The 25,295-nt window shown below is 58.5% G+C and overlaps 3 protein-coding genes across 6 annotated transcripts; all 3 read right to left on the bottom strand.

The window, feature by feature from the left end:
- On the bottom strand, positions 1–14,017 carry TFEB (transcription factor EB). Of its 3 annotated transcripts, none has more exons than XM_052698382.1 (9): positions 13,870–14,017; positions 4,620–4,858; positions 4,292–4,546; positions 4,139–4,219; positions 3,318–3,438; positions 3,057–3,113; positions 2,676–2,751; positions 2,398–2,545; positions 1–2,059 (listed from the first exon to the last, which is right to left on the bottom strand). In XM_052698382.1, exons 2-9 carry the CDS (start codon positions 4,812–4,814, stop codon positions 1,637–1,639), a joined length of 1,356 nt encoding a protein of 451 aa, XP_052554342.1. In that variant the 5' UTR covers positions 4,815–4,858; positions 13,870–14,017; the 3' UTR covers positions 1–1,636. The 3 variants fall into 3 exon arrangements, with proteins under 3 accessions (XP_052554342.1, XP_052554341.1, XP_052554339.1); XM_052698381.1 differs by lacking the exon at positions 13,870–14,017 and adding an exon at positions 8,565–10,329; XM_052698379.1 differs by lacking the exon at positions 13,870–14,017 and having other exon boundaries at positions 4,620–6,528.
- A 1,349-nt stretch (positions 14,018–15,366) lies between these two features.
- On the bottom strand, positions 15,367–18,423 carry LOC128088146 (pepsin B-like). 2 transcript variants are annotated; one of them, XM_052698385.1, is made up of 9 exons: positions 18,339–18,423; positions 17,857–18,010; positions 17,404–17,521; positions 17,187–17,305; positions 16,604–16,803; positions 16,402–16,524; positions 16,132–16,276; positions 15,820–15,918; positions 15,367–15,681 (listed from the first exon to the last, which is right to left on the bottom strand). In XM_052698385.1, the coding sequence occupies exons 1-9, from the start codon at positions 18,410–18,412 to the stop codon at positions 15,529–15,531; spliced, it is 1,185 nt and encodes a 394-aa protein (XP_052554345.1). In that variant the 5' UTR covers positions 18,413–18,423; the 3' UTR covers positions 15,367–15,528. The 2 variants fall into 2 exon arrangements, with proteins under 2 accessions (XP_052554345.1, XP_052554344.1); XM_052698384.1 differs by lacking the exon at positions 18,339–18,423 and having other exon boundaries at positions 17,857–18,174.
- Positions 18,424–20,281: 1,858 nt separating this feature from the next.
- On the bottom strand, positions 20,282–25,188 carry LOC128087963 (gastricsin-like). The gene is made up of 9 exons (XM_052698013.1): positions 24,003–25,188; positions 23,621–23,774; positions 23,049–23,166; positions 22,702–22,820; positions 22,194–22,393; positions 21,525–21,644; positions 21,129–21,276; positions 20,710–20,808; positions 20,282–20,589 (listed from the first exon to the last, which is right to left on the bottom strand). The coding sequence occupies exons 1-9, from the start codon at positions 24,056–24,058 to the stop codon at positions 20,434–20,436; spliced, it is 1,170 nt and encodes a 389-aa protein (XP_052553973.1). The 5' UTR covers positions 24,059–25,188; the 3' UTR covers positions 20,282–20,433.
- Between the last annotated feature and the right edge of the window lie 107 nt (positions 25,189–25,295).

Here is a 25,295-nt window from a genome sequence, read left to right as displayed (position 1 = left end):
TATGTCGTAAATAAATATATTTTAATGATTCTTCTTCCATTCCAGTTCATTCTTTTATACATTTCTTTATAAAACAGTAGTAAAATTTCTTTTTTTTTTTTTTTTTTAATCAGAGCACAGTGCATTAAAAAATAAAACAAAACAAAACAAAAAAAAACAACAAACAAAACCTCCAAAAAAGATTTAAAAAATAACAATAATCCACAGCTGCTTGCTCACGCACTGGGAGATGCCCCCAGCAGCAGGAGGGCCTGGCACAACCATCCTGGAGGACATCATCCCGCCCTGGAGGACCCCTGATCCATCCTGGAGGACGTTGTCTCACCCTGGAGGGCCGCTGTCCCATCCTGGAGGAGCTCTGTCTTTGCAGGCACTAATGGCAGTGATGCCCAAAGGCCTCCGGTGAACACACAGGTTGAAACAGCCCCAACTCCACTGGCCCCTGCCAGCCCTGCTGCCATCTCTGCCCCTTCCCTCCTCTCCCCCCACCCTCCACACTTCCCCCCACCCTCCACACCACACAGGCACCTCTCCCTCGGGAGCTGGCTCACACATCCCTTCCCCGCCTCACCCCACTGCTCCCCATCCTCATGGTGGAACAGGGCACACGCTGACCCCCACACAGGTTCCTGCTCTCCAACACCCAACCTCCCCCCAGCCCCACAGCGCTGCGCTGTGATGGGGCGCTGCAGAGGGCTCCATGCAGCCTTCCCTGCTGCTCCCCTTTGCGCTTCACAGATCAGTGCAGTATTTTTCACTTTTCCCCCTCGTACCCCCAGCTCCCCCCCCCTGCTGCCAGGGAAGCAATGACCAACACCTCACAGCCCCACCGGTGAGGCTGGGAGCATGCTGCCAACAGTGGAACGAGAAGTGATGCTCAGGTTTAGCAATGGGCACAGATCCCCCCCTAGCATGGCTGCCACGCTGATGCAGGGCAGGACGTTGGCTCTAAGTATGCATGCAAAGAATCAGCATCAAAACCACATGCTGCTCCCGAGCTGAGAGCATAGTGTGGTGTTTCAGGGCAGAGGCACTTCTGTGGGGTGGAGGCTGATGGACACAGTGCTGCTGGACCTCCACGACATCGAAGCGACAAAATTCCATAGGACATCCCCTCCCATGCCCTGGGAATTTGCTTGCTCCACTGGAGCACCGCTTCTCCTCACTGCCCTGGGGAGGCACTGTCAGGAGGAGCCCCAGCAGGGAGGTGACACTGTGACAAAGCCATCAGTGGCACTGCAGGGGAACACTGGGAGGGGGCAGCGAGGCGGAGAGCTGTGAGCATCACACCCAGGACGTGGAGCTCCGAGCCCACACAGGGAGCACAGCAGGGACACGGTGGGAGGCGAAGCAGCCGAGATCATGCTGCCTGGCTGGAAAAGCTGCAGCCAGGCCAACGCCACGGCAAGCCAAGAAGGTTGGCTCCAGCTCTGGGCAACAAAAAAGCTTGCAAAAGACATGGTGGTACCCGGTGAGCCTTGAAGCGAGACCCCCGTTGCATAGAGAAAATGTACTCCTATGTAGATTCAAGTGCTCAGCAGGACGGGCTCCTCCCCCAGGAGGAAGAGTGCCCCGTGACTTCACTAACCAAACTCGAAGGCCCAGTCCTCGCCCCCAGCGCGGGCGCAGCTCCTCGTCACAGCATGTCTGCGTCCTCCATGCTGAAGCTGCTCCGGCGACTGCTGGCCTTGGAGGCCTCAGGGGACACGGCCGAGAACAGGGGGTCGGAGGCCAGGGGCAGCATGGTGTCCTGCAGCAGCATCAAGTCCAGCTCCTTCTTGGATAGGGAAGGGAAGGAAGCGCTGTGGCCGGGTTCCAGGCTGTCCGGGAAGCCCTGGGAGCCGTCGTCAAAGCTCAGGCTGTGGGTAAAGTCCAGCTGGTGGTAAGGAGACTGCGGCGGTGGAGGCAGCACCGGCTGTGACTCAGGGTCCGGGGGGGGCAGCATCCCCTCATCTGCACCGGCCTCTTGCTTGACCACCTGCTGAGCCAGCTCAGCCACGTTGACACCTGAGGGCGAGGAGGTGGGCAGCCCGTGCACGCGCGCCTGCATCTCCAGCTCCTGCAACAGAGGACTTGGGTGGGACACGGCACACGGGGACAGAGCATATGGGGATGTGGTGCTTAGGGACACAGCACGCAGGGACACGGTAGGTGGGCATCCATGGAGGCAGCAGGGAAGGAGGAAGGCACAGAAACTGAAGGCAAAAGAGGACAGAGGGACCGTGAAGCTCATTGGGAAGGAGACTAAGGAAAAGTCTGGAACACCCCTGCAGATCAGGACAATGCGCACCCCAGCTGCCTGGTGACCTGTCAGCCTAGAAGAGAGAGCCTGGCACGCTGGACTGAAATGTTTCAGAGGCTGGAGAAAGCAGGAGGGAAGAGCAGAAGGAAACTCACCTGGATGCGGAGTAGCAGCTGCTTGTTTGTCATCTCCAGCCGCCGAGAGTGGTTCTCCAGGTCCCGCGATCTCTGCAGGTCCTTCTGCATCCTCTTGATGTAGTCCACAGAAGCTTTCAGGATCGTCCCTTTGTTCCAGCGCACGTCCCTGTGGAGCAGGATGGAAAAAGAGCTTGGCACCTGCAACTGTTTGCTCCCCAAAATAGCACCTCTTGCCACAGGGCGAGGAACACAATGCCCACTGCTATCCCAGCCCCACAGAAACCAGGGATACATACAGGTCATTGGCCTTGGGGATCAGCATCCCCAGCTCCTTGATGCGGTCATTGATGTTAAACCTTCGCCGCCTCTCAACTGCGGGGCGAGAAGAGAGGAGAGCAGTGAGGAGGGGGAGCACCTCGATGCCCTCCAGTCCAGCTCCCACCCCAGTCAGCACCCATCCAACCTTCCCCCCATGCTAAAGGGAACAACAACAGGGTGCCCTCTGCACCATGAGTGCTTTGCAGAGCTGGGAAAGAAGTGGCTATGGGGGTATCTCCCTAAGAGTGAGATGAGATGGGAAGAGGACTCAGCTTGGAGAGAGGAGGAAGGAGGAAAAAGAGTGCTGAGGTCAGAGAGGTAACACCATGCCACCCATGGGCGGCCAGCACCCAACTCACTCAGGTTGTGATTGTCTTTCTTCTGGCGCTCCTTTGCCAGGGCTCGGCTTTCAGCATCTGAAATGGAGGCCCACAGTGTCATCCAGAGGGGATGAGGCTGCACCTTGCCCCATCAGCATCCCCCAGAACCATCCTCTATGCCCACATGGACAGGGTCGCCCTGGCCAACCCCAGTCCTTGCTGCCACTGCAGTTCCCCACCGTGCTCTGGGGCCAGGAACTAAACCCGGTGCTGGGGACATACCCAGGTCTGGGGACGTACCTGTCAGCTCTCTCTTCTGGGTGAGCTCGGCGGGGCAGGAGCTGCTGGTGACACCAACGAGAGAGGCGGTCACCTGGGGGTCCCCACTATAGACATTCATGTGACTGCTGGACATTGGCAGCTGAAAACCAAAGGGACAGGCAGGTAAGCTCCGGGGCCAGGAGACAGACCCAGCTGTGGGATCGGGGTTCAAGCCCAGCTCCTCGGCCTCTTGGACGCAAGTGCGCAGACAAGGCAGCTCTAATTGCCTTCCTCGGCACTTAAAATAGCTATAATCAGAGCAGCAAAGAAAAACAGGACTTCAAAGGGCACAGCTGGTGCCCTCCCACAGCCAGCATCACAAATGCGACAGATGAATCACAGCTGAGGAGGGCCCAGCAGACAAGGAGGGCCCAGCAGGATGAGCCCCACATCACAGCACCGCTGCTGGACAGACCTGGCCAGGGTTGAGACACAGCGAGCAGCAAAGCCCTCCTGACTCCAGACCTCCCCCGCCATGTTCTCCTCCTGCCTCTCTAGTATTTTATAAGCGCTGCAAACTGTCATTGAAGAGGAGCAGAAGCTGAAGAACTGGCTCTGGCAGCTGCAGAAGGGAGATTTCCTTCCCAGCCCCATGTCAATGGGGCCATCCCACTTGTCCCATCTCTCCCCTGGGGCTGCTCTGGTGCCTGCTGCCCACTGGCACGATGACACATGGGGCAGCAGAGCCGAGGGACGTGGGCTGCTCTGTGTGGGCGATTTCCTGCCGGGATGAGAGCAGCCACGAGCTCCAGCACTGCTGCAGGGTCAGGGCTGGAGGACAGCCACCTCCCCGGACTCACCGTGTTGGGCATGTGGACCTCAGGGTTCATATAGCCCAGAACATCGTCCAGGCGCATGATGTCATCAATGACCTCATCAAACTGAAAAGGAAAGGCATCAGGTTGTCAGCGGGCTCCTCTGGGGCGGCTGTGCCCCCAGCGGCCCCTCCTCACCTCCCGCTCAGGGTTGGAGCCGATGTTGAGCATGGCCATGGGGCTGTTGGGCGCACTGTTGCCCGCCGAGGAGGACAAGACGTGGCCGGGCCGGACGCTGGGGGACGCAGCCGGGGGCGGCTTTGGCGAGTGGCTGGCAGGGCTGACGTGGGCAGCAAACTTGTTCCCATAGGTCTCAGAGAGATACGCCTGAACCTTCTTGTCCCGTGACTTCTGCAGGTGGTAGGTGGTGGGGTTCTCCAGGTAGGACTGCACCTGCGTGGGCAAAACCCATCAGCAGCCCTGCACCGCCGGGGGGTCCCCGCATCCCACCCCCCCAGCACCATACCTTGAGGACCTCTCCAGGCACGGGCGGTGGGGACTGGTAGTGGATGGGGGTGTTGATGGCGGGGGTGGAGGCCACCGGCATGCGCTGCTGCTGCATGTAGTTCATCATCAGCTGCTGCTGAGCGCGCTCCCGCTCGGCCTCCTGCTGTGCTTGCTGCTTCATCAGCTCCATCCGCAGCCCGATGCGGGACGCCATGGTGCAGCGGGGCGGTGGGATGCAGGCCAGGCACAGAGGTGACCCTGCAAGGAGGGAGGGGGAAATGCTGTGCATCAGGAACAATGGTAGGGAAACTGAGGCGCAGGGAGGGAGCAGGCATGCCTTGTGTGCTCTGCCTGAGCTGCAGGAGCGGCCCCGCATCCGACTTCACTATGTTGGGGCAACAGAGCCTCCAGTCTGCGTGCCGCCATCCGGGCACTGAGCACCGCCTGAATGCGGGTGAGTCAGACTCCAATGACAGACAGCTCTGCCTGCAGCTCCCCGGGGCACAGCGAGGGAGGAGGGGACAGGGCACGTGGGGACAGCCTGGAGGAGATGGAGCACGGCGGGTCTTTGAGCCCAAGAAGCTCAGATGGGCATCTGCAGGAGCTCTCTGAGCCACCAACACTGAAACACAGCACAAAGCAAGAGCAACAAGCCAGATGCCAGGAGCAGCCCAAATCAGAACAAGAAAGCGAAGGAGGGCTGGGCAGAGAAGGCAGCGTGGTGCCAGGCACTGCACCCAGCAGCACGGGCAAACAACGCGGCTTTGTGCAGGGCCGGCACGCGAGCGGGGTGCAGGGACACACAGCACAGCCCTTGTTCCCCTGCACAAAGGGGATGGCGGCCCGGGGAGAGCAGGGGACAGGGCTGCTGGGAAAGGGAACAGCCATGGGGTGAGGGGACAGCTGTGGGGCGACCTGTCAGGGGTGTGAAGCGCTGCAAACCACGGTGCCAAGTTGCCACGTGGGGCTCAGATGGGGGCACGGAGCTGCTGTGTGGGACTGGGGCTGTGCAGAGTCCCCATCCCCTCTCGCAGCATACGGAGCACAGCCGGGCATCCAGGCTCTGGTTTACAGCCAGTCAGATCTGGAGGGCTCTGCTGTTTAAATACAATGCGTAATTGCAGACAAAGGGGGCACGGTGGGGACAACACACCAGGGCTTCGGAGAGGCATCTGATACACAGTGCCACACAATATCCTAAGGGGGAAATTAAATCAAGCCAGCATGGACAGAAATACGATTACATGGATCAAGAGCCAGCTATTGAACGGCAAGAGGAAGGTAATTAATTAGACATGGTGGCCCATCCGAAGGGGGATGGGAGGAGCCTGGGACAGGCATCAGATGGAGCTTCGGAGCGGGGGGATGTGGGATGAGCAGCATCCCTAGGGGCTGGTGGGAGCCAGAGGGGCCACGACGGCCTGCAGTAAGCAACACGAGGCAGAGGGGACACAACACAGCTCATGCACACGAGGGACACCATAACCCCAAATGCTGACTGCAAGGCAAGAAGGAAGGCCTCAGAGGACAGCCAGGACTTTGGGTAAACCATCCAAACAGCCAGAGCTAGAGGGGTAAAAGCACTGGCCCCAGACAATGGTGTTTTCTGGGATGTGTTAGCACCAGGGGACGGACGGATAGGATTTCAAGGGGAACCTTTGGGATCATCCACCCTTTTCCAAGCAAGCAGCTCCACATGGCCTCATGCCCCAGTAAGCTGCTTCCTTGGCTAGGAGTGGAGTGACAGCACAGGGAGAGCAGCAGCAGGAAGGTGACCAACAAGTAGCCAGCATCTCGGGCACCTCGTCCCCCAAAGTGTGCAGGGAGAGCAGATCTGCCTTGCTCAGAGCACTCTGAGGCTCCCAGGGCGCCTCTCAGAAAATGGGAGGCAGGAGGCTGCCATCCATGGCACAGCACTGCCACCCCACAGCACCACCCATCCCATAGCACTGCCCACCCCACAGCACCACCCAACCCATAGCACTGCCACCCCACAGCACCACCCATCCCATAGCACTGCCCACCCCACAGCACCACCCAACCCATAGCACTGCCCTCCCCACAGCATCATCCATCCCATAGCACTGCCCACCCCACAGCACCACCCATCCCATAGCACTGCTCACCCCATGGCACCGCTCCCCCCAACCTGCCGGGCTGTAGGACCCCCCCAGTTGCCCCTTTGCAGACAGTGGGGGCAGTGGGAGCAAAAAGTGCTCCTTGTCCACCTGTGGAAAGCCCTGTATCTGTAGAGAAGGGATGGGGAAGGTGGTCAGAGTGGGGCTCTGCCCCGGCAAGCAATAAGGAGAAGGGTGGGAAATTAGGTCAGGTTTAAAATAACCCATTGGGTTCTGCTTGGCTTCACCCCCCCAGGGCAGCCGGCAGCTTCTGCTTTCACTCTGAATCAGCCCCAGTGGGAGCCCAGAGCAGGAGGGAGACCTTGGGGTGGGACGGGGACCAGGGCAGCACTGCAGGACTGGCACTGCCCAGCACCCACCCCAGGGACACCTCCCACCCTGGGGACGCATCCTGCCTCAACTGGACCGTGTCTGGGATTCCTGTTACTGTAGGGATGGGCAGAGTGCGTCGCTCACCAAGTGGAGGGCAGAGCTGGAGATGGAAAGGGGTGGTGGGGGGCACAGAGAGCGGGAGGGACGGAGAGACGGCTGGGGGGAAATATAGGGAGGGCTGGGGGGAACACACTGCCCTGCCAGGTGCACAGTAGAGATGCACCACAGGAGACACAACCTGGGCAGCAAACCCTGCAGAGCCACCCCAGGGGTCTCCTCGAGGGACAAGCAGAGCCCCACAACAACAGCACTGCACCCCAACGCCCGAGAAGGGGCAGCGTGCCTCGGCTCCCGGCCCCAGAAGCAGCAGGGCCAGAGCACGGGGATTTCTCTCCCTTCCCAGCACCTCCAGCACGCTGCAGCAACACGGTTATTTCTGGCCCTTCCTCGCTTCTCCTCCGGGGGTGTTATTTCAGCAGCCTGCCCCTCCCTCACCCCGGCAGCACTCAGCAATCACTGCGGCCGGAGCTGCCCCGGCGACACCGACCCTGCGGCACTGTGCGCGGCCCCAGCGCTGCCCTTTGGCCCCTCAGCGGCCGCAGACAACAGCTGATAAAGGAGCCGGCATCGGCTGCTCAGCAACTGCTGTGTGCTCGGCCGTGCCACCGCGGTGCTGCTCTACAACACACGCAGGGGACAGGCAGCCAGGATCACCCTGCTCCCAGTGCCACCGCTGCCCCATCCCCAAGTGCGCCTCTGGGCTCAGGAGAGCCTGGATGGCAAAGTGAAGCAGCTTAAGAAGCGGGGATTAAAAATAAAATGTGCCACAGGGCAGCTTTCAGATGCAGCCCCTGGAAGGATCAGGCTGCCCTCTGCAGCAAAGCAGCACCCACACTGCCAGCAGTGCACGCAGCAAGCACGGCATCTCCTCCTCAGCAGAAACGTGGAGGAGCAGAGGGAGCAACGCCGCACTGCTGCACCCCTCTGCCTCAGCGCAGAGCCCGGCACGCAGGCAGCCCCGACCCCAGGCAAGTCAGGGAAGTGAGCAGCCCCCAGCCCCAGTGCTGCTCCACTGACAAGCACGAGTGCTGAGAAAAGGAAATGGAGAAGGAAGAAGTGAAAGCAGCTCTGCTCCTTGCTGCGGGTGCCTGCCGAGCCTTCCTTCCTGGTTCTGATTTTTCAACGTGTTGGTGTGGGGCAGATGTGGGGGGCAGAGGGCAAGAAACCCCCCTACATGCCCCAGCCTGGCCCCATGGCAGCACTGCGGGTGATGTGGGGGGGCACAGCGCCGCTCGGCCCCCACTGGGATGCGCTCCTGCAGCACCAGGCGCTCCCTGCTCCCACCCCATGGCTTTGCTGCAGCCTTGTTCTGGGTGCAGAGTGGCAACGATGGCACCCAGCCGACCCCACACCCGCACAGCCGCCAGGGCCAGGCGGGAAGGGGAAAGCATTACCTGGGTAGGGGGCGATGGGGGGGTTTAGGGGGTCTCCGGACACCAGGACTGGCCGGTCACAGCTGCTCCGCACTCCTCCCTGCCCTGCCCGGCTCCGTGGTTCCTCATTTTTAGGACCCTGCTTTTAACGTGACAGCAGCGCGGGCGGAGGAAGTTGCAAAAAAGGCCCCGGAGCCACTCGCTGTGCTCAGTGCCGTGCTGCAGTCAGCAACACCAGCAGGGCAGAGAGGGACAAAAATAGACGCCGCCACTGCCGCCCGCTTTTGGCTCTGCCCCACGCAGCCCCTCGGGTGACATCTCCTCCTGCAAGCACGGGCGCAGGGACAGATGCTGCCGCTGCCCTCTGAGGGATTGGCACTGGGGGTCCCCCTCCCACTGAGCACTGCACCAGGACAGCCATGCTGCCTCCAGCCAACGCGGCCCTGACAAAGCTGGAGGTCGACAAGGACGCGTGGGTGATGCCCCACATCCCCTCCTTCTACAAAGCCTCCTGGTACCACCTCCCCTTTGTGCTCACAGCACCCATAGGGCTGCATTCCACCATGAGACCAGCTGCAGCTCCAGCATCCCCATCAACCCCGTGGGATGCTGCACACACACCTCCCTGCAGCCCCACGGGCGAGCCCCCAGGGAGACTGTGCCACCTCCATGCCATGCTGCCAGCAATGCAGGCTGGCACCTGGCAGCTGCCATACAGCTGGGACTGGCCCACTGCCTCCCCTCATCCCAGCTTGGCTGTGTGGCTGCTGTTGGGTCGGGTGACACTGGCACCTGGTGGGAGGAAGGTCAGGGCCCTTCGTCTTCATCAGCACATGGAGGAGCACGGCTCTGCTCTGTGCACTGCATGTCCTGGGATGGGGTCTGGAGGTGAGCGTGGCACTCTCCATCCTTAGAAACACCCTGTGCTCAAACCACCCTCAGCCCTAAGCACACTGATCCAGCACCAACACAGCTCTGCTCGAGGCTGAACCAAAGGTCCCGTGCCCACCCAGCCCTCGAGGTTGAGGGTGGGAGGTAAGAAGGGGGAGCAGCGCCGTTCCCAGAGCACAGCAGTGCCCTCGGAGATGGAGCAGCAGGTGGATGGCGGAGCCCCAGCCCCAGCATGCAGCCCTGAAAGGGAGAAGGCGAAGGGGGGAACTTGGCACATCGCACCCGGAGTCAGTTGACAACACCAGTGAGCAACTGAGTCACCAGCACTGTTTTTAGCCCCGGCATTTCAGCAATGTGGACCACGGCGCTGTTAACAGGCGCGTGGGTCAGAGGCCAAATGTTTTCCCTTCCATGCGTTAAATGCTGCTCTTGGAAGCAGCCCAGATATTTAGTGCAGTAAAAACATTAACGGAGCTGTGGGTGACAGCGGCACTCCAGGAGCCCTCACCCCAGCGAGGAGCTGTTGGGGACCAAAAAGCATCAATGTTTGAGCCAGGGCTGCGCATTCCTCATCACAGCAAGGCTGAGGTGGCACCAAGGGCACCCACAGGAGCTGCGTTCCCACCGGTACGTGCAGTTAACTTCTATGGGGTTCATAACGCCCCGCTCCTTCACCCCAAAAGGTGCGAGGCGGCACCAGACAGTGGCTGGCACAACAGGACGGTGGTTCTGTGAACCAACCCTGCGGGCACTGCTGGAACCTCGCCGCTGCCTCCAGAGCAGAGCCAAAGCTGCAAGAGTGCAGCACTGATTGAAACATCACTGTCCGACTGACCGCCGCGGGAATTCACAGCCCGCCCGCGCACAGCCCGAGCCGACAAGTTCCTGCCCTCCCCTCCCATCCCATCCCATCCGAGCAGGGAGGCAATTAAAAATAAAAGCATTAACAGGCAGAAGGACGTTCCTAGGGTGAAGACGAGCCAACAGCAGTGCCTGGCACCACCTGGGCTGAGTGATCCATCCGCAGCGGAGAGAGGAGAATGGCGTGACCTTGGGGAGGCCCTGGGGTGGGGGGAGGACAAGGAGGAACTGGGCTCCAAAAAGCAGAGCGGAGCCCATCCTGGGGGACCCCAAACAACCGCAGGGTGCTGCTGCCTTGGGGTTACTTGGCAAAGTGCATCAATAAGCAATAGGGGAACCTGGCAGCACAGCGCTGTCCCCAGCTCCACACCTTGGGGTGCACGCAGAGCAGACACAACGCGCCACCTCCCCAAACCCCACATTGCAGGGCTGCCCCGAACCACCGCAGTGCTGAGAAAGGGGTGACCACACTCCAGTGCCCCCCGGGGCACTGCCAGCCCACCCCCAACCCCAGCCCTTCCCACCCCCCTCCCGGCTCCCAGGAGGAACATTTATAAATACGCCACGTCCCGCCTGGAGCCGCGTCCCGGAGCCTCATGTAACCAAACCGGCCGCCCCACGCCGCGGCCGCCCCAGCCCAGAGCTGCAGCTGTTCTCCAGCCCCAGCAATAAACACGACAGGGACAGGCTGTGCCATGTCCTGCCCAGGGCCCGGGGCTCTCCCTGACACCAGCCCCACTCACAGCCGCTCACCGCAGCAGGGATGTGGGTCCCACGTGCTCTGCGAAGGTCACGCGCGGAGCCCCGCTGTGAAGGCAGCCCCGTCCTGCAGCAGTTTCTCAGCCCCACACCACGGTCACACCGGTTTGGGCACGGAGCAGCTGAGAGGCGCTGCCCCAGCAGGCTGGGTTTATCCAAGTGAAATCTTCGCCTGCAGCGGGAGCGGGGAGCTGCAGCCTGCGGCCTGGAGCGGGGAGCAGAGCAGTGCCAGCTGTGTTGGGTGCTGCCAGGACCAACCTGACCCCACGCTGTGAGCCATAAGCAGGGCACGCAGCCCAATGCACTCTCCTCACCCTGTGCCATTCCTCCTCGGTCTGTGTCAAAGCCACCATCCCCTGTAGACAGCCCATCCCGGAGCATCCGACATCAGGAACAGCTCCTGCTCCCAGGGCCCCCGCTCCCATCCTGCTCCCACCACCCGGCCATGCATTCTGGCACCCGAGAGGCAGCACAGCAGCTGCACAAACTGCACCTGAGGCTCAGCCCTGTGCCAAGAGGGGAATTTACAACCAAGGTGTCCCCAGCACAGCGCTGCGAAAGGATGGGGAGAGGAGCAGGGCAAGAGAGAGGGCACAGCCAGCAGGAAGCGCTTCTTCACTGCCTTCAGCTCCACAGCTGTTCATTCAAGAGGTAAATCACTTTCATTAATGTCATGCATGCAGTAAGGAAGGGAAAAAAGGGCGACGTCGGGGCCTTTCAGGTTTATCCAGTGAGAAAGTTGCACTGATTTAACTACAAGAGATCTCAGGCTGTGGGACGGGGGGAGGGACAACACCCCAGTGAGTGGGGCTCGGGCCCAGGTGGCACAGCGAAGGCTGTTGGACCAGTGAGGGGATGCAGACGTGTCTCCTACAGCTGCTGCTGGATGCCCCGTGCCAGGATGCACACTGCCAGCCCCCAGAGCAAACAGAGCAGGGGACAATGCAGCCACTACAGGTCAGCATCACAGCACCACAACCATAGGGCTCCCCAGGGGACAATACCCACATGAGGACAGAGATGCACACACCAAGACCACCGAGAGCTGTGGGGCGGGCGCTGCTGCCTGCAGTGCACCTGTATTTTTGGGGGGTGCATCCCCACTGTGCCCTCCCCAGCCCCGGAGGTGCCCTGCTGTGATGTGTCACTGCTCCGCATGCCTGAGATCCCCCCTCTGCGCTGAGAGCATCGCGGAAACCTCAGCACAGCAGAGGACACAGGCCAGCAGCTCACAGCACAGAAAGGAAAGAACACAGTGGCAGTGCAACCGTGCCCCAAAACACCCGGATATGGGGTCACCCCACCCCGACCCCACCCCAAGCAGTTTCCTCCTGATAAGGGCGGGAGGTAATGGCAGCATCCCTCCGAAAACAGTGGGGTCAGCACGTGCTGCTCACTGCCACACGGTGCTCTGAGCCCCACTGCACAGCCCACACCCTGCAGGGTGCCCCCCGAGATCTATGCAGAGTCCCACCCCACAGAGCTCAGCGCAGCCCCCCCCCCAGAGATCAGCACATCGGGTCTCCTCCCCCATCCCCAAGCTCAGCACAATGCGTGTCCCCCCCATAGCTCAGCATAGGGTCCCACTCCCAGAACTCCACATAGTGTGCCCCCTCCATGGCTCAGCACAGTGTGCCACCCCCCAATATCTCAGCACAGGGTCCATCCCCACATTACAGTTCAGCACAAGGTGACCCCCCAGGACTCAGCACTGTGAGCCCCCCCCTCCCAAGGCTCAGCATAGGGTCCCATCAACCCCAAAGCTCTGCACTGGGTCCCCCCCCAGAACTCAATACAGCATGCGTCCCCCCCGGGAGCTCAGCACAGCGCGTCCCATTCCTCACAACTCAGCTCATTGCCCGTCCCGGAGCTGAGCACAGTGTTTCCCAGTTCAGTTCGTGCTCCCCCCTCCCCCCCCCCAAACAGCGCGGCCCTGCAGCGGAGCAGCCGTGGCAGGGGAGAGCGAAACGAGGGGGGCGAAAGGGGGGCGTGGGGGGGAACCCTCCCAAAAAAATCCTCCGTGCAAACAGCCCGTTTCCCAGGGCAGGAACGGCGCCCCGCAGCGCTTCCCGCAGCCCCGCCCGTCCGGCCCCGCACGGCGTTATTTAAGCATGTCGGCACAGCGCGACAATAACCGCCACACTTTCTCCTTTTTTCTTCATTTTTTTGTTTTTAAACAGAGAAAATTCCCCCCCTCCCCCCCCCCCCCCTCCTGACTCAGCGGGGCTGTCGCAATCCTTCCCACTCCGCAATTCACCCGCGAATACAGCGGAGGGGACCGCAGCCCCCTGTGTGTGCGTACCCCCCCACCCCCCCATAAAGCGCTGTGACCCCGGGGGGGCCGCCCTCTGCCCCCCCCCTCCCCCCCATCATCCCGGGAGGGGTTCGACCCCCAAAACTGCGAGCGGTCCCGTGCGAGGGGGCACCGCGGGCCGAGCATCTGTGCCTCAGTTTCCCTATGTGTGCGTATTGGGGGGGTGGGCAAGGGACACCGCCGTGCACGGAGCGCAACCGCTTCCCCCTTCACCCCCCATTAAAAATAAAGCGGTGGTGCGGCCCCGCGAGAGCGTTATGGAAACGGCGCTGCTCCCCGTTGTTATTTAAAGAGAAGGAGGAAAAAGGAGGGGGGAGGGAAGGGGGGGGAGGTGAAAAATAAGCATAAAAAATAAACACTCTCTCTCTCTATGTATATACATATATATATACATATATAAGCAAACCGAGAGGAAACAAACCAACACAAGTTCGCTCCGGTGCCGGGAAGCACAGCCCGCCCCCCATCGCCCCCCTCCCGCTCCCCAGCCCCGCAACTCACCCCGCGGCTGCGGGCGGAGGGAACGCGGAACCCCGCGGGGCGGCAGCGCGGGGCGGCCCGGCTCTGCTCGGCTCTGCTCGGCTCTGCCCGGCCCGGCCCGGTTCCACTGCCGGCCGCGGCCTCCGCTGCTCCCGTGCCAAAGGAGGGCAGCACTGCCCGCCCGGCCCGGCCCGGCTCAGCACGGCCCGCACCGCAGCACGCCGGGATCTGTAGTCCGGAGCGGGGCAGCGCTGCCTGCCGGGACTTGGAGTCCCCGCCTCGGCCACAGCGGCGGCGTTCTGTGCGTGATTTCCTGCCGAGCGTCGGGTTTCCAGACGCTCTTGCACCAGGGTGGTGCAGCTCCTTGCAAGGTGCCGTGCGTTTCCTTACGCCAGCTCTTTCCATCAGGGTTGTGCAGCTCTTTGCACAGTACCGTGCAGTTCCCTGCACAGGGATTGCTCAGCTCAGAGGAACAGCAGTGTGTCCCTGCCTGAGGCTCGGGGCCGTTTGGGACCCTCGGGGAGGAGATGCCCTTACACTGCAGAGCTTCAGTGTGAGATGAGCTGTGCAGTGCTCTGCAGCAGGGAGCAGGGACCTCCCAGGGCTGCCAGCACCTCCCAACACACAGCCAGGAGTTCCCTGGGCATAGACTGGTTTGCAAGGAGCAGATTGAAGGGAAGGTGACACGCTACAGCAGCTGGTCACCATCCGACCAGGACATAGGTGTTGGACCAAAGGTGATGAGACCCTTTGGTGCTGCATCCCCTGTGCATCCCTTGCATGAAGGTTCTGACCTCTCCCAGCCCACAGCACACAAAATATTGCATCCAATTCCCGCTGCACTGCTGGCATGAACCAGTTTTTAGCTGCCCAATTGCAACCACTCGACCATCTCTAAAAGAAAAAAAGGCCCTTTGATTCACTGCAGCTCCAAATCACACCCGGGATGCTCAGGTCGTGCATTTGGTGCATTAGAGATGCGTTCCTGTGGTGATGGTCCCCACGTCCCCAGCCTGGAATAGTGGTGCACAATTATTCCTTCTTTTGGGGATGAGGCAGGAGGGGCTGTGCTGCTCCCCCAGAGCTCTGTGCTGTGTTGCAGGGAGCAATGCCCGGCCCCCTCCTGCTCTGCCTGATCCCCGCATTGCTGCGCTTGGGCTGCACCAATATTTTTGCACAAGGCATGGAGGAGTTGGTGTCCTTTCTCAGGTGAGATGACAGAGCTACTGAGAGACCTGAGAAGGAGCCCCAGTCATAAAGAGCTTCTAACAAACCACGCTTAGGGCTCCTGTGCTGTGGGATCTGCCTGCTCCCCAGGAGCAGAGATGGCTTTTGGGGAACCCCTCAGGGAATTCCTCTCCCCAGAGCTGTGCTTGGGGTGTAACAGCAACACCACGGGTATCTGAGGCCCCTCAAGCAGGGGCTGGATGGTGGGACCCCTTGCAGCAGGAGGGGCTGAGGCACGCAAGCCGTCAGCCTGTGCTCTGCCACCACCGAACAAATTCAGGTCAGAGAGCGTTGAGGCTCTGCAGTTTATTTGCAACAGGAGACTGAGAGCACAGCCTTACACAGAAACCTCGGAGAGACAGAGAGCACGTAGAGGAATGTAAAGGCCCATAGGAAACCCACAGCAAGGCTCGCTCAGAGCAGGAGGGGGCTGCATTTTGCTGCCCCACTCTTCTACACCGACTTGGCGAAGCCGATGCGGTTGTACGCCATGTCGAAGATGGTGTAATACTCCTTGAGGAAGACGTCGCCCAGAATCCAGAGCGGCTGCCCGTTCTGGGATGGCAGGTAGGTGACTTCGATCCCAACGGTGCAGTAGCCATCGTTCTGTATGGGGAAATAATGGGGAGTCAGAGCCTGGGGAAGCACCCGGACCCCGCAGGTGTGCAGGGAGGGGAGCATCGCTGTTCACCAGGAGCTCCAGGTCTCTGCTGGACCCCTGGGACCTGGGAGGACAATACGTACATTGAGGACGTAGGCAGAGGGGGTCAGCGGGAGCTGCACCCCATTGATGATGAAGGAGATGGTAGGCAAGCTCTGGATCATATTGCAGTCAACTGCGTACTGTGGAAAGAGTGTGATGGAGAGATTATGGCTGGAGCAGCACAGGGAGCAGCACTGGCTGTGAGGCACAACACTTCTCAAGGCCCAGCTGTGCCCCCGCTTCACACACAGCACTGCGCCCTGCAGACACCATCTGGGTTTTGCAGGATTTGTCCAAACACGGGGCTCGTGGCTCAATTACAAACCCCACCCTGACCCAAACACATTCCTTACCCCATAGCTGGTCTCCTGGGCGCCCACAGCCTGCAGGAATCTGCTCAGGTACTGCGCGGGCACAGTGAGCAGGAACGTCCCTGTGTCCACGATGGCCTGGCAGCCCTGGCTGCACCAGCCCATCGCCGACTGTCCGATAGAAAACCTGAGTACAGAAAGGTGGTGGACGTCACTCTGAGCCCCCACCAGGCACAGAACCCACCTTGTCCAGGTCTTGGAGGCCAGAACCTGAGGCTGCACACAGCTCCGTCAGGGATGGATGCAACTCACTCATCGATCGCCACCTGCCAGTAAAGCTCCTCGGTCACCGGCGCCCACACGATGTCCCCAGTGAACAGCTGAGAGTCCACTCCTCCCAGCACGAGCTCTCCTCCATAGTTGTAGGTGGGATTGCTGCAAGAACAACGCAGTTAGAGCAGCAAGGAACCTGCGTGGGGACAGCCAGAGGGACAGAAATGCAGGTGGGCTTTACCGAGAGAAGTAGAAGCTGAAGATGGGCTGCTTGAGCTGGTGCTGCTGCAGCATGCCCTGCAGGGGGGTGGGCGTCCCTCCAACCGCGAGCGCAGGGTAAGCCATCCCCATGATCCCATCAAATTGGGCGTAGTAGAACGGCTGGGTGGGCTCATCCCGGCTTAGCCCAAACTCCTGGTTTCTGACTGAGATGGTCTGGATCTGGAGGGGGAGGGAGCGCTGCGTCAGCCTGTGCGCTTACGCAAAGAGTGCAAAGCCCAGGAAGGTAAAATCGAAGAGCGCTCAATAGAACGGTGCAAACCCAAAGATTGCAAACAGAGAGTGCAAAGCCAAAGACTGCAAAACCAGAGTGCAAAGCCAAAGAGCACCCTACAAGGTTGTAGCAGGTGAAAACATCCCTGAATGCCTGGAAAAACTATCGGCAGTCATGCAAACAAAGCAAAAAATCCAGCTGGGTAACTGAAGGGAGCTATAATCACTTTGCATAGCTTCTGCCCATCTCAGGACCTGGTTTGTGCCATGCTATCTGCATAAGAGATATGCAGATCGCTGCCCCCAGCCCGTCCCCCCGGCGGCGCACCCACCCGCAGTGTGTCGTAGCCCAGCACCACTGTCAGCGTCCCACTGCCGTAGGACAGCGTAACTTTCTGCCCGTTGTTGATGAAAGTGGAGGATGCGCTGGGTTTGAACTTGGCGTGGTTTCCTGCGGGAGAGACGAAGCAACAGAGCTGCTGGGGGTGCTGTTGCTGTGGGGCTCACCGCCGCTCGGGGTCAGATGGCGAGGGGCTGCGGGACACCCACTGCATGCCGGCTTGTTGCAGAGCGTGGAGGGCACCCACAGGTTGGAGGAGCCGGTGTCGAAGAGCACCAGGAAGTTCTGCGGGGGGGTCCCGATGCTGATCTCCCCGAAGTAGGAGGACTGCGGACAGAGGTGGGTTACGTCATGGGACGGGGCTCAGCTCCGCCTCCCCACCGTGCGCCACGTCCCGGCGCCGTGCGGCAGTGCTGCGGATCCGCTCACTCTTGCAGCGATAAGATGGGAAAGGGGCTGAGCGACCTCCTCCCAGATGAAGTGCTATTAGGCATTTCTTGTGTTCCATATAGAAAACCACAGCCTTTCAGGCAGCTGGGGGAAAGCTTTGCTAAACTCTGACCCAAGAGCTTAAAAAAAGTCTGTTCCACTCTCGGAGGCCCAGGGCAAACAGATCGTTCTGACAGCAGGAGGGGGGCAGGGGGAGCAGTGAGAGAACTCACATCCAGGTGGGAGGCCATCGGCTCGTACACAACGTTGTTCTTGCTGAAGTTATATTTCTTAACTGGATCGTGCTTAATTTTCTTCAGGTATTCCTCCAGCACTCCTGCCTCCCTCATTTTCTCCCGTATGGACTTGCCTTTCTTCAACTTGATCCTGCGCAGAGGGGGTGGAGGGGAGAAAAACAAAAAGCAAACCAAAGAAAGCAGGAAATGAGGTGATTTGGGAATTTTCAGATGTCCTCTCCTTTGGGTTTCCTTGCATCCTGCCTTGCTGCGAGCCATCTGCACAGCATCTCTGGGCCGAGGGCAAAGCCCGGGCTGCCGCTGGCATGGCTACGATGGGTTCTGGAGATGCACGTGGCCAGGTGCACCGAGAACCACATCCCCGAGCAGCGCTCAGGTGCAGCACACACATGTGATGAACGCAGCCGGCCTCTGCTCCCCGAGCTCCCCCCAGCCCTGTGCTGCTCCAGCACACCCACCTCACCAGCCCCTCTGTGAGCTGCAGGCACAGCACGGCCAGCACGAGGCACTTCATGGTGCGGCCGGTGGCCATGGTGCACCCGTCTGGAGAGCGCAGCAGCAGGCTGAGCCGCCTGGCCTGGCTGCCTTTATACTGGCACGCACTGACCGCCTTATCTGCGTGCCTCTGTTTTCCATTACCGCCGAGTGTAACCCTGGCTTGAAGGGTTTCTTTGTATTTTGGACCACGAGGAACTTGAGAAGTTTTTGTCATTAGTGGGGCACCCGGATGGGAACAGAGCACCTCGCACCTTCCACAGCCAAATCAAAGTGCGGCCACTCGATAAGGGCCGCCCTTATCACAGCGGGGAGACGAGTTATCGCACTGCCAGCACGCTGCACGGCTACCTGGATCCTTCCAAATCGCTTCAACCTTTCCCAAAACAAAGGCTCTCACAGCTCACGGTGCAGGATGGAAACTGGCTTGCAGGAAGACCCAGCGCCGTGAGGACGTTGAGGCCTGAAGGAGAAATGGGCGCTGAGGCTGAGACTAAAAAACCCTTCCATACTTTGCTCGGTGCCATTGCTGCAGACGTGCCCGCAGCGCCTGCCCAGCAGCCATTCATAGAAGGCCTGGGGTCAGAAGGGAAGATCCCTGAGTTCCAACCCCCTGCCCACCCCACAGCACCCTGCACACCATGGGGGCTCATTGCTGCCCCCAGTAGCTGCTGCCTACCCAGCACCGCTGTCACTGCACTCATCCCACACTGCAGCTTTGTACATCTTGTGCTCCCTTGGGAGCGCCAGGTAATGTGTGTCCTTTGCTGGATACTGAGTATAATAAAGCAATTATCTTGTTTGCTAGCAGGATTGATAGAAAGATCAACTTATTAAGATTGGATAAAAGGCAAATTCTGGCTGAAAGCAAAGAACAGTTATCAAAACGTCAACATACCGCGTGTTATCTGCAGGTCCCTAGGGGACTCAGGCTTGCCAAAAGACAAAGGAATAAGATGCCCTCTACAGCACATGCAAACATGCTACTTTTGTTTCCTTTTGACCCCCCAAAAGTTAAACAGCATCTGTTTGCTAAGTCTTAGTCCAACAGGAAATGGGGAATTCCACTCTCTGCCATCAGAGATGGCGCATCCTTGTAGGGGCAGAGCTCACCTGCACTGCTGGGCATGGGCACGTGTTGGAGCTGGGCTCTGGGCACGTCCTGCTGCTCCTGTTGCACCAACAGACTGAGCAGCTCTCAGGAGAGCACTGCACCAGGCTGCAAACGGCTCTGGAGTCCAGCCTCTGCATTCCCAAAGACATCGCAGTCACCTCTGATTTCTTGGTCTGCTCTAGGCTTTTCCCACCTGTGGCAAAAAGCACGGAGAGGTGACTGGTCCCAGTACCAGGGCAACCAGCCACCCCCTCTCCTGGACCTGTTGGACACAAGATACTGCGATATAACCTCAGCAAATGGGAGCACGGAACAAAGGGAGCGTGAGCACAGGGCTGCTCAAACAAGCACTGTGCCAGCTGGAACCTCTCCCGAAGGCGCAGACCTCCACCTCCCAGACACCGAGCGGAGATCTGGGCAAAGCCCGCCTTCCACATCCCATGGGCTTGTGCTGGGAAACGTGTAGCCAGAGAGGGCAGGGATATCAGACCTGTGGAATGAGGAATGATGGAGCATTTGGAGCCTGAGATGTTTGCCTAGCACTTGGCTGCTTCCAAGCATTATTTTAGCTGCACAACACCCTTGTGTGTGGTTGGATGTTGAGTTTGCTCCTGCCATAAATGGACTACCTGCAGCAAGCCTGGCTGTGTCCTCTGCTCTTACCCCCTCACTTTTATTATGTAGGTATTATGAAGAGGTAATATTTTCAGCTTCATTCGGTTTCGTTTGTACTAAAAAAAGAAAAAAAAAGGAACATACAGACTGTGAAATAAAAAAACAGACTACATATGCTTAATCTTATTTTCAATGCTTTTATTTCTCCACAGTATAGTCTGGAAAGAAACCCATCTTCAATGCAAAGATTTTTCAAGAGAAGGGATCTGGGCTCTGCGGGGATGGAGATGCCCCAATGCACAGAGCTGTGGCCACGGCACTGAGGCTGCCTACACAGCAGTGGCAAAGCCCACGCGGTTGTTGCCCATGTCATAGATGGAGTAGTAGACCCTCAGGAAGACATCTCCAAGAATCCAGAGGGGCTGCCCAGTCTCGGAGGGCAGGTAGGTGGATTCAATCCCAACAGTGCAGTAGCCGCTGTTGCTCTGTCAAGAAGGAATTACTGTGTAGGAAAGCTCTGGCTGCACAACTCCAGCCGGCGCCCTCCAGCTGTCCCCCAGCCCAAAGTGCCCCCGGCTGCTCTCCCTCAGGTTCTCATGCTGTACCTGGAGCATGTAGGCAGAGGGAGGCAGGGGGAAGCTGTTGCCGCTGATGACGAAGGTGAGGGTGGGCATGTACTCGATGTTGCTGCAGCTTGCCACGTACTGGGGAAAGAGAAACCACCACAGGTTTGTGCCTGGTGAGTTCTGTCAGTGATCCATGGACCCAGACATGCACACTTTACTAGATCCATCATTTCCTCTGTGGGGATTAGAGCAGAGCCTCAAGGATGTGGTTTAGTGGGGCACTGGTGGTAGGCAGGCAGCTGGACTGGATCATCTTGGAGGATTTTTCCAACCTCAGTCATTCTCTGAAACTGGATTTCCAGTGCTCCTCCAACCCAAGTGCTTGACAGCAACTGCTCACCCACGATAGATGCATCTCCCGCCTCTTCCCCCTCATTTTCCCAGCCCACTCTCCCTACCTGGCCGTTGCTATCAGCTTGAGCTCCAATGTACTGCATCAGATTACTGAAGACCTGGTTGGGAACGGTGAGGAGGGAGGTCCCCGTATCGACGATCCCCTGGCAGCCCTGGCTGCACCAGCCACCGTTCTGCCCACCAACAGTGAAGCTACGGATAGAGAAAACAGGCAGCTCGTGAAACTCCCTGCTGCTGCAGGAGGAACACAGGGACACGGTATGAGGAATGTTCTCTACAGTTATATATCAGCATTGTCAAGAATAGCCCTCAGAGCCCAGAAAGCCTGAGATTTGGGATCCCTGAAGCCACCAGAGGTGACAGAAAGATTCCTCCTGTGGCCGCAGATCTAAGAACAACCAGAGCTGGTGTGGAGGAAGCTGGAGAAAGCAACACTTTACTCTTCGATCCCGATCTGCCAGTAGGTGGTCTGGACGACAGGAGTCCAGAAGATCTGCCCCGTGTACAGGTTGGGGTTGACGCCGCCGAGGATGAGCTCACCACCTTGGCTGCCCTCCTGCCTGCGGGAGGAAGGCACAAGTGATAGAATCATAGAATCATGGAGTGTCGCAGTTGGAACGGACCTCTAAAGGCCATTCGGTCCCACGGCCTGCAGTGCACAGGGACACCCACAGCTCCATCAGTGCTCACAGCCCCATCCCTGCTCTTGGGGGTCTCTGGGGATGGGACATCACCATGGGCAGCCCGTGCAGCGCCTCACCGCCCTGACTGCAGAAGACTTTGCTCTTATATCCAACCTAAACCTCCCCTCTTTCAGTTTGAAACCATTTCCCCTCGTCCTATCACACAGACCCTGCTATAGAGTCTGACCTCTCCTTCTTACAGCCCCTTTAGATACTGAAGGTCACACTCATGGGTATCAGTAGAGATCAACAGCTACCAGTACCAGCCAGCATGCCAGTAAGTAGAAGGGGTGGGGCAAACAGGAAAGGAGGAAGGAAGCATCAGCTGACGGGCCCTTACGAAGGTTTAAACAAGAAAAATAACAGAATATCCTTGGGAAGCACAAAGGCAGCACAAGGTGGAAGGAAGAACAGGAGCATCCCTACCCGCTCAGGTAGAAGCTGAAGATGGGGGAGTCCAGCAGGTTTTCCTGCAGCATTTTCTGCATCACAGTGGTGGCTCCACCAGCAGAGATGGCAGGGAAGGCCAACCCCAGGATGCCATCGAAGGGAGAGTACAGAAAGTTGGTGCCAGGCTCCGTCTCGCTCAGGCCGAACTCCTGGTTTGTGATGGAGATGCCCTGGATCTAGGGATGAGGAAAAGAGGCAGAGCTGCTCTGAGAGCACAGCATGGAGCACTGTGACCCACAGGCACAGTAGGCCATGCAGTGGGGCACCAAGCCAACACGGGGCTCCATCCTGCAGCTGTAAGTGTACATCAGAACAGGGGACTAAGTTAGAGCCAAGAACAAAGTTCCCCTGATTTGCTCCTAAGGGAACACCCCCAGCCTCCAGAAGTGATCAGCCCATGTTTTTCTAACTGCGTATCCTTGGCTCAAGGCTGCAGGGCACAGCTGGGGCACCCCTCACTCCCCCCATCTGCAATGTCACTCACTGTCACTGTGTCAAAGCCAAAGATGCCGGTGAGGCTGCCGGATCCATACTGCAGGGAGAAGAACTCATTCTGAGTTGAAAATGTGGAGGACTCATTGGGGTTGAACTCGTTGTGGTTGGCTAGATTGGAAAAACAAAGCAGAAGAGTGATTGTTCCATCGAGGAGCACTCAACCAGAGGCTGAGTGGCAAGAGAGGTTCAGGGCAAGCAACAGGGACCTGCAATCAAAGCACACATGTGGGCTGCTTTTGATAAAACAGGTGGTAATCATTGCTTGTGGTAAATACAACAGTGGCAGCCAGAAGTCCCCCTGCTGCCCAGGACCCCCCTTCCTGCTCAGGTGCTCACCGCAGGCCTGGCTCTGGCAGAGCGTGGAGGGCACCCACAGGTTGGAGGAGCCGGTGTCGAAGAGCACCAGGAAGTTCTGCGGGGGGGTCCCGATGCTGATCTCCCCATAATAGGACATCTGGAGGAAAGGGAATAATTTTTACCCCATGCAACTCCTCAGGCGTGCATGCTAAATCTCAGCCCATGCATCCACAGGACCGCAGGTTTCCTGGGGCTGCAGGGTTTGCCAGATTCCTGCTGTCCTTCCCAACAGCGCTGTGCACTGTGCCCTGAACACAGCATTGCTCTCTGCTGCTTCTCCCACCAGTGCAGGCACGGCACAGCAGCTGTGTTTACAAGCAGCACAGAGGCACGCGGACCCTTCCTGCAGTGCCACTGTCAGCATATTTCCAAAACAGAGTACACAGCTGAGCAGCTCCATCAGCACTCACACAAATACCCCTCTTTTCCTGCACAACCACAAGAACAGCTCCTGAAATGAACCACTGGTTCAAGGTCTTACACTGAACTTCCCAGACTTCTCTATTCACGTCTCCTTTTCCCCCCGTTGTTCCCAAGGGATGGATACTCACATCCATGCTGTTCGCCAGGGGCTCATAGGCAGTGGCAAAGTTGCTGAAGAACTTGTAGGCAGGGTCATAGTAGCGGTGATTGGCCAGGTAGTCCTGGAGCACGCCGCTCTCCTTCATCGCCTCCCTGATGGACTTGCCCTTCTTCAGGGGAACCCTGCAGGCAACGAGCAGCAGCCATCAGCTCAGTGTGACAGGAAGCAAGTTTCCATCACAATCCCTCGTTTTTGCTCTCTGTTGGTCTTTTCTCCCTCCCTCCCTGCCCTGCTTGATGCTCACCTGCATGCAGGCCCCAGTTAAAACCCAGTGCTCCCAGTGCACGTTTCACATTGCCGCCCTCCCGACTTGCCACTATCCCAGCGGCAGCCAAACCCTCCCCGCTCACCGCAGCAGCCCCTCGCAGAGGTGCAGGCACAGCACGGTGAGGATCAGCCACTTCATGGTGAGCTGCTCTCGCAAGCTGTTCCAGTAGACCTCCAGAAGTCTACCTGCACCCTTATATACCCCACCATGGCCCCTACTGCCTCCACCAGTGCCATGCACGCGGCCAAGGGTTATCACTGCAGCCCAAAAATTCCCCCGCGGTGCTAAGGAATATCTTGGAAACTCTAACGTCAAATATCAGCAGCAAACACCCATCTGTTTGCAAGCTATTCCTTGAAAGAAAAAGAAACAGCCGATAAGAGCGACCCTGTAAAATTAAGCAAAAGTCCTAAGAGTCGAGTTCGCTGCTGCCCAACTTCTTTTTGACTTGATAGGGTTATCAAAGACTCCCTTGAAAGAAGGGGAAAAGATTTCATTGTGTTTCCCAGGAATACGATGGAAAGAATAACACGGGTTATCAAGAGCTCTGTTATCTCCCGTTTCCATTCCAGTTCTTACCTCTTGCATTTTTGAAAGTCCCAGAATGACCCTGGGGGAAGGAAACACAAGGGCTTGGGTTGGAAAGACACTGCAAGCCAAGGCACGCTTCCTTTGGGAGGTGCAGATGGCTCCATTGGCTGCTCTGAGATGCACTGCTGCTGGGAAGGGCTGTCAGGAGGCACTTTCAAAAGGCAAAGCATTAAACTGCCCCTGTGCACAGTGAGATCATAGCAGCTGGAAAAGCAGGCAGATCCACTCCATACAGAGCGATGGCAGAATCCATGGGATGGGCCAACAGGGTTTGTACCCTAAGAGATCTCATAGAAGGGCCAGTGGTTCAGAAACTCAGCTGCCACGTTTACCTCTCCCTCCTTCAGAGGTGCAGGGGCTCAAGGAGAAGGAACACAGCCACGCAGAGCTGTTGGCACCATTGGTTCTCTCCTCCTCAGCTGCACAATTTAGGAACACACTCCATGGCAAACATTGCGTGTTCTGCCTTACTATCAGAAGTACAAAATATCTTTCAGCTCAAATGTAATCTTATCATCGAGGTCTGGCTTCACCCCTTGGCCAAAACAAGAGGAACAGAAACAATGGGATTGACCGGGGACACCAAGGGACAACATTTCCATATGGACTGGATTGGCTTTTTATGGAGCCTATATCTCACCTTCAGAGTCTGTAAGGACGAGACAACGGACCCAGTGTCTGCTCATGGTGGAGGTGCACAATTTACTGCCACCTGCAAAAAAACCCAACTGTGCTCTAGAAAAGAGGCTGGCTGCTGGTGGCGCCATCTCCAGGGACAGCTCAG

The sequence above is a fragment of the Tympanuchus pallidicinctus genome, unplaced genomic scaffold (assembly GCF_026119805.1).
Source record: "Tympanuchus pallidicinctus isolate F22 unplaced genomic scaffold, pur_lepc_1.0 scaffold32, whole genome shotgun sequence".
Classification (NCBI taxonomy): Eukaryota; Metazoa; Chordata; class Aves; order Galliformes; family Phasianidae; genus Tympanuchus; species Tympanuchus pallidicinctus.
This window is presented reverse-complemented; position numbering and strand designations above follow the sequence as displayed.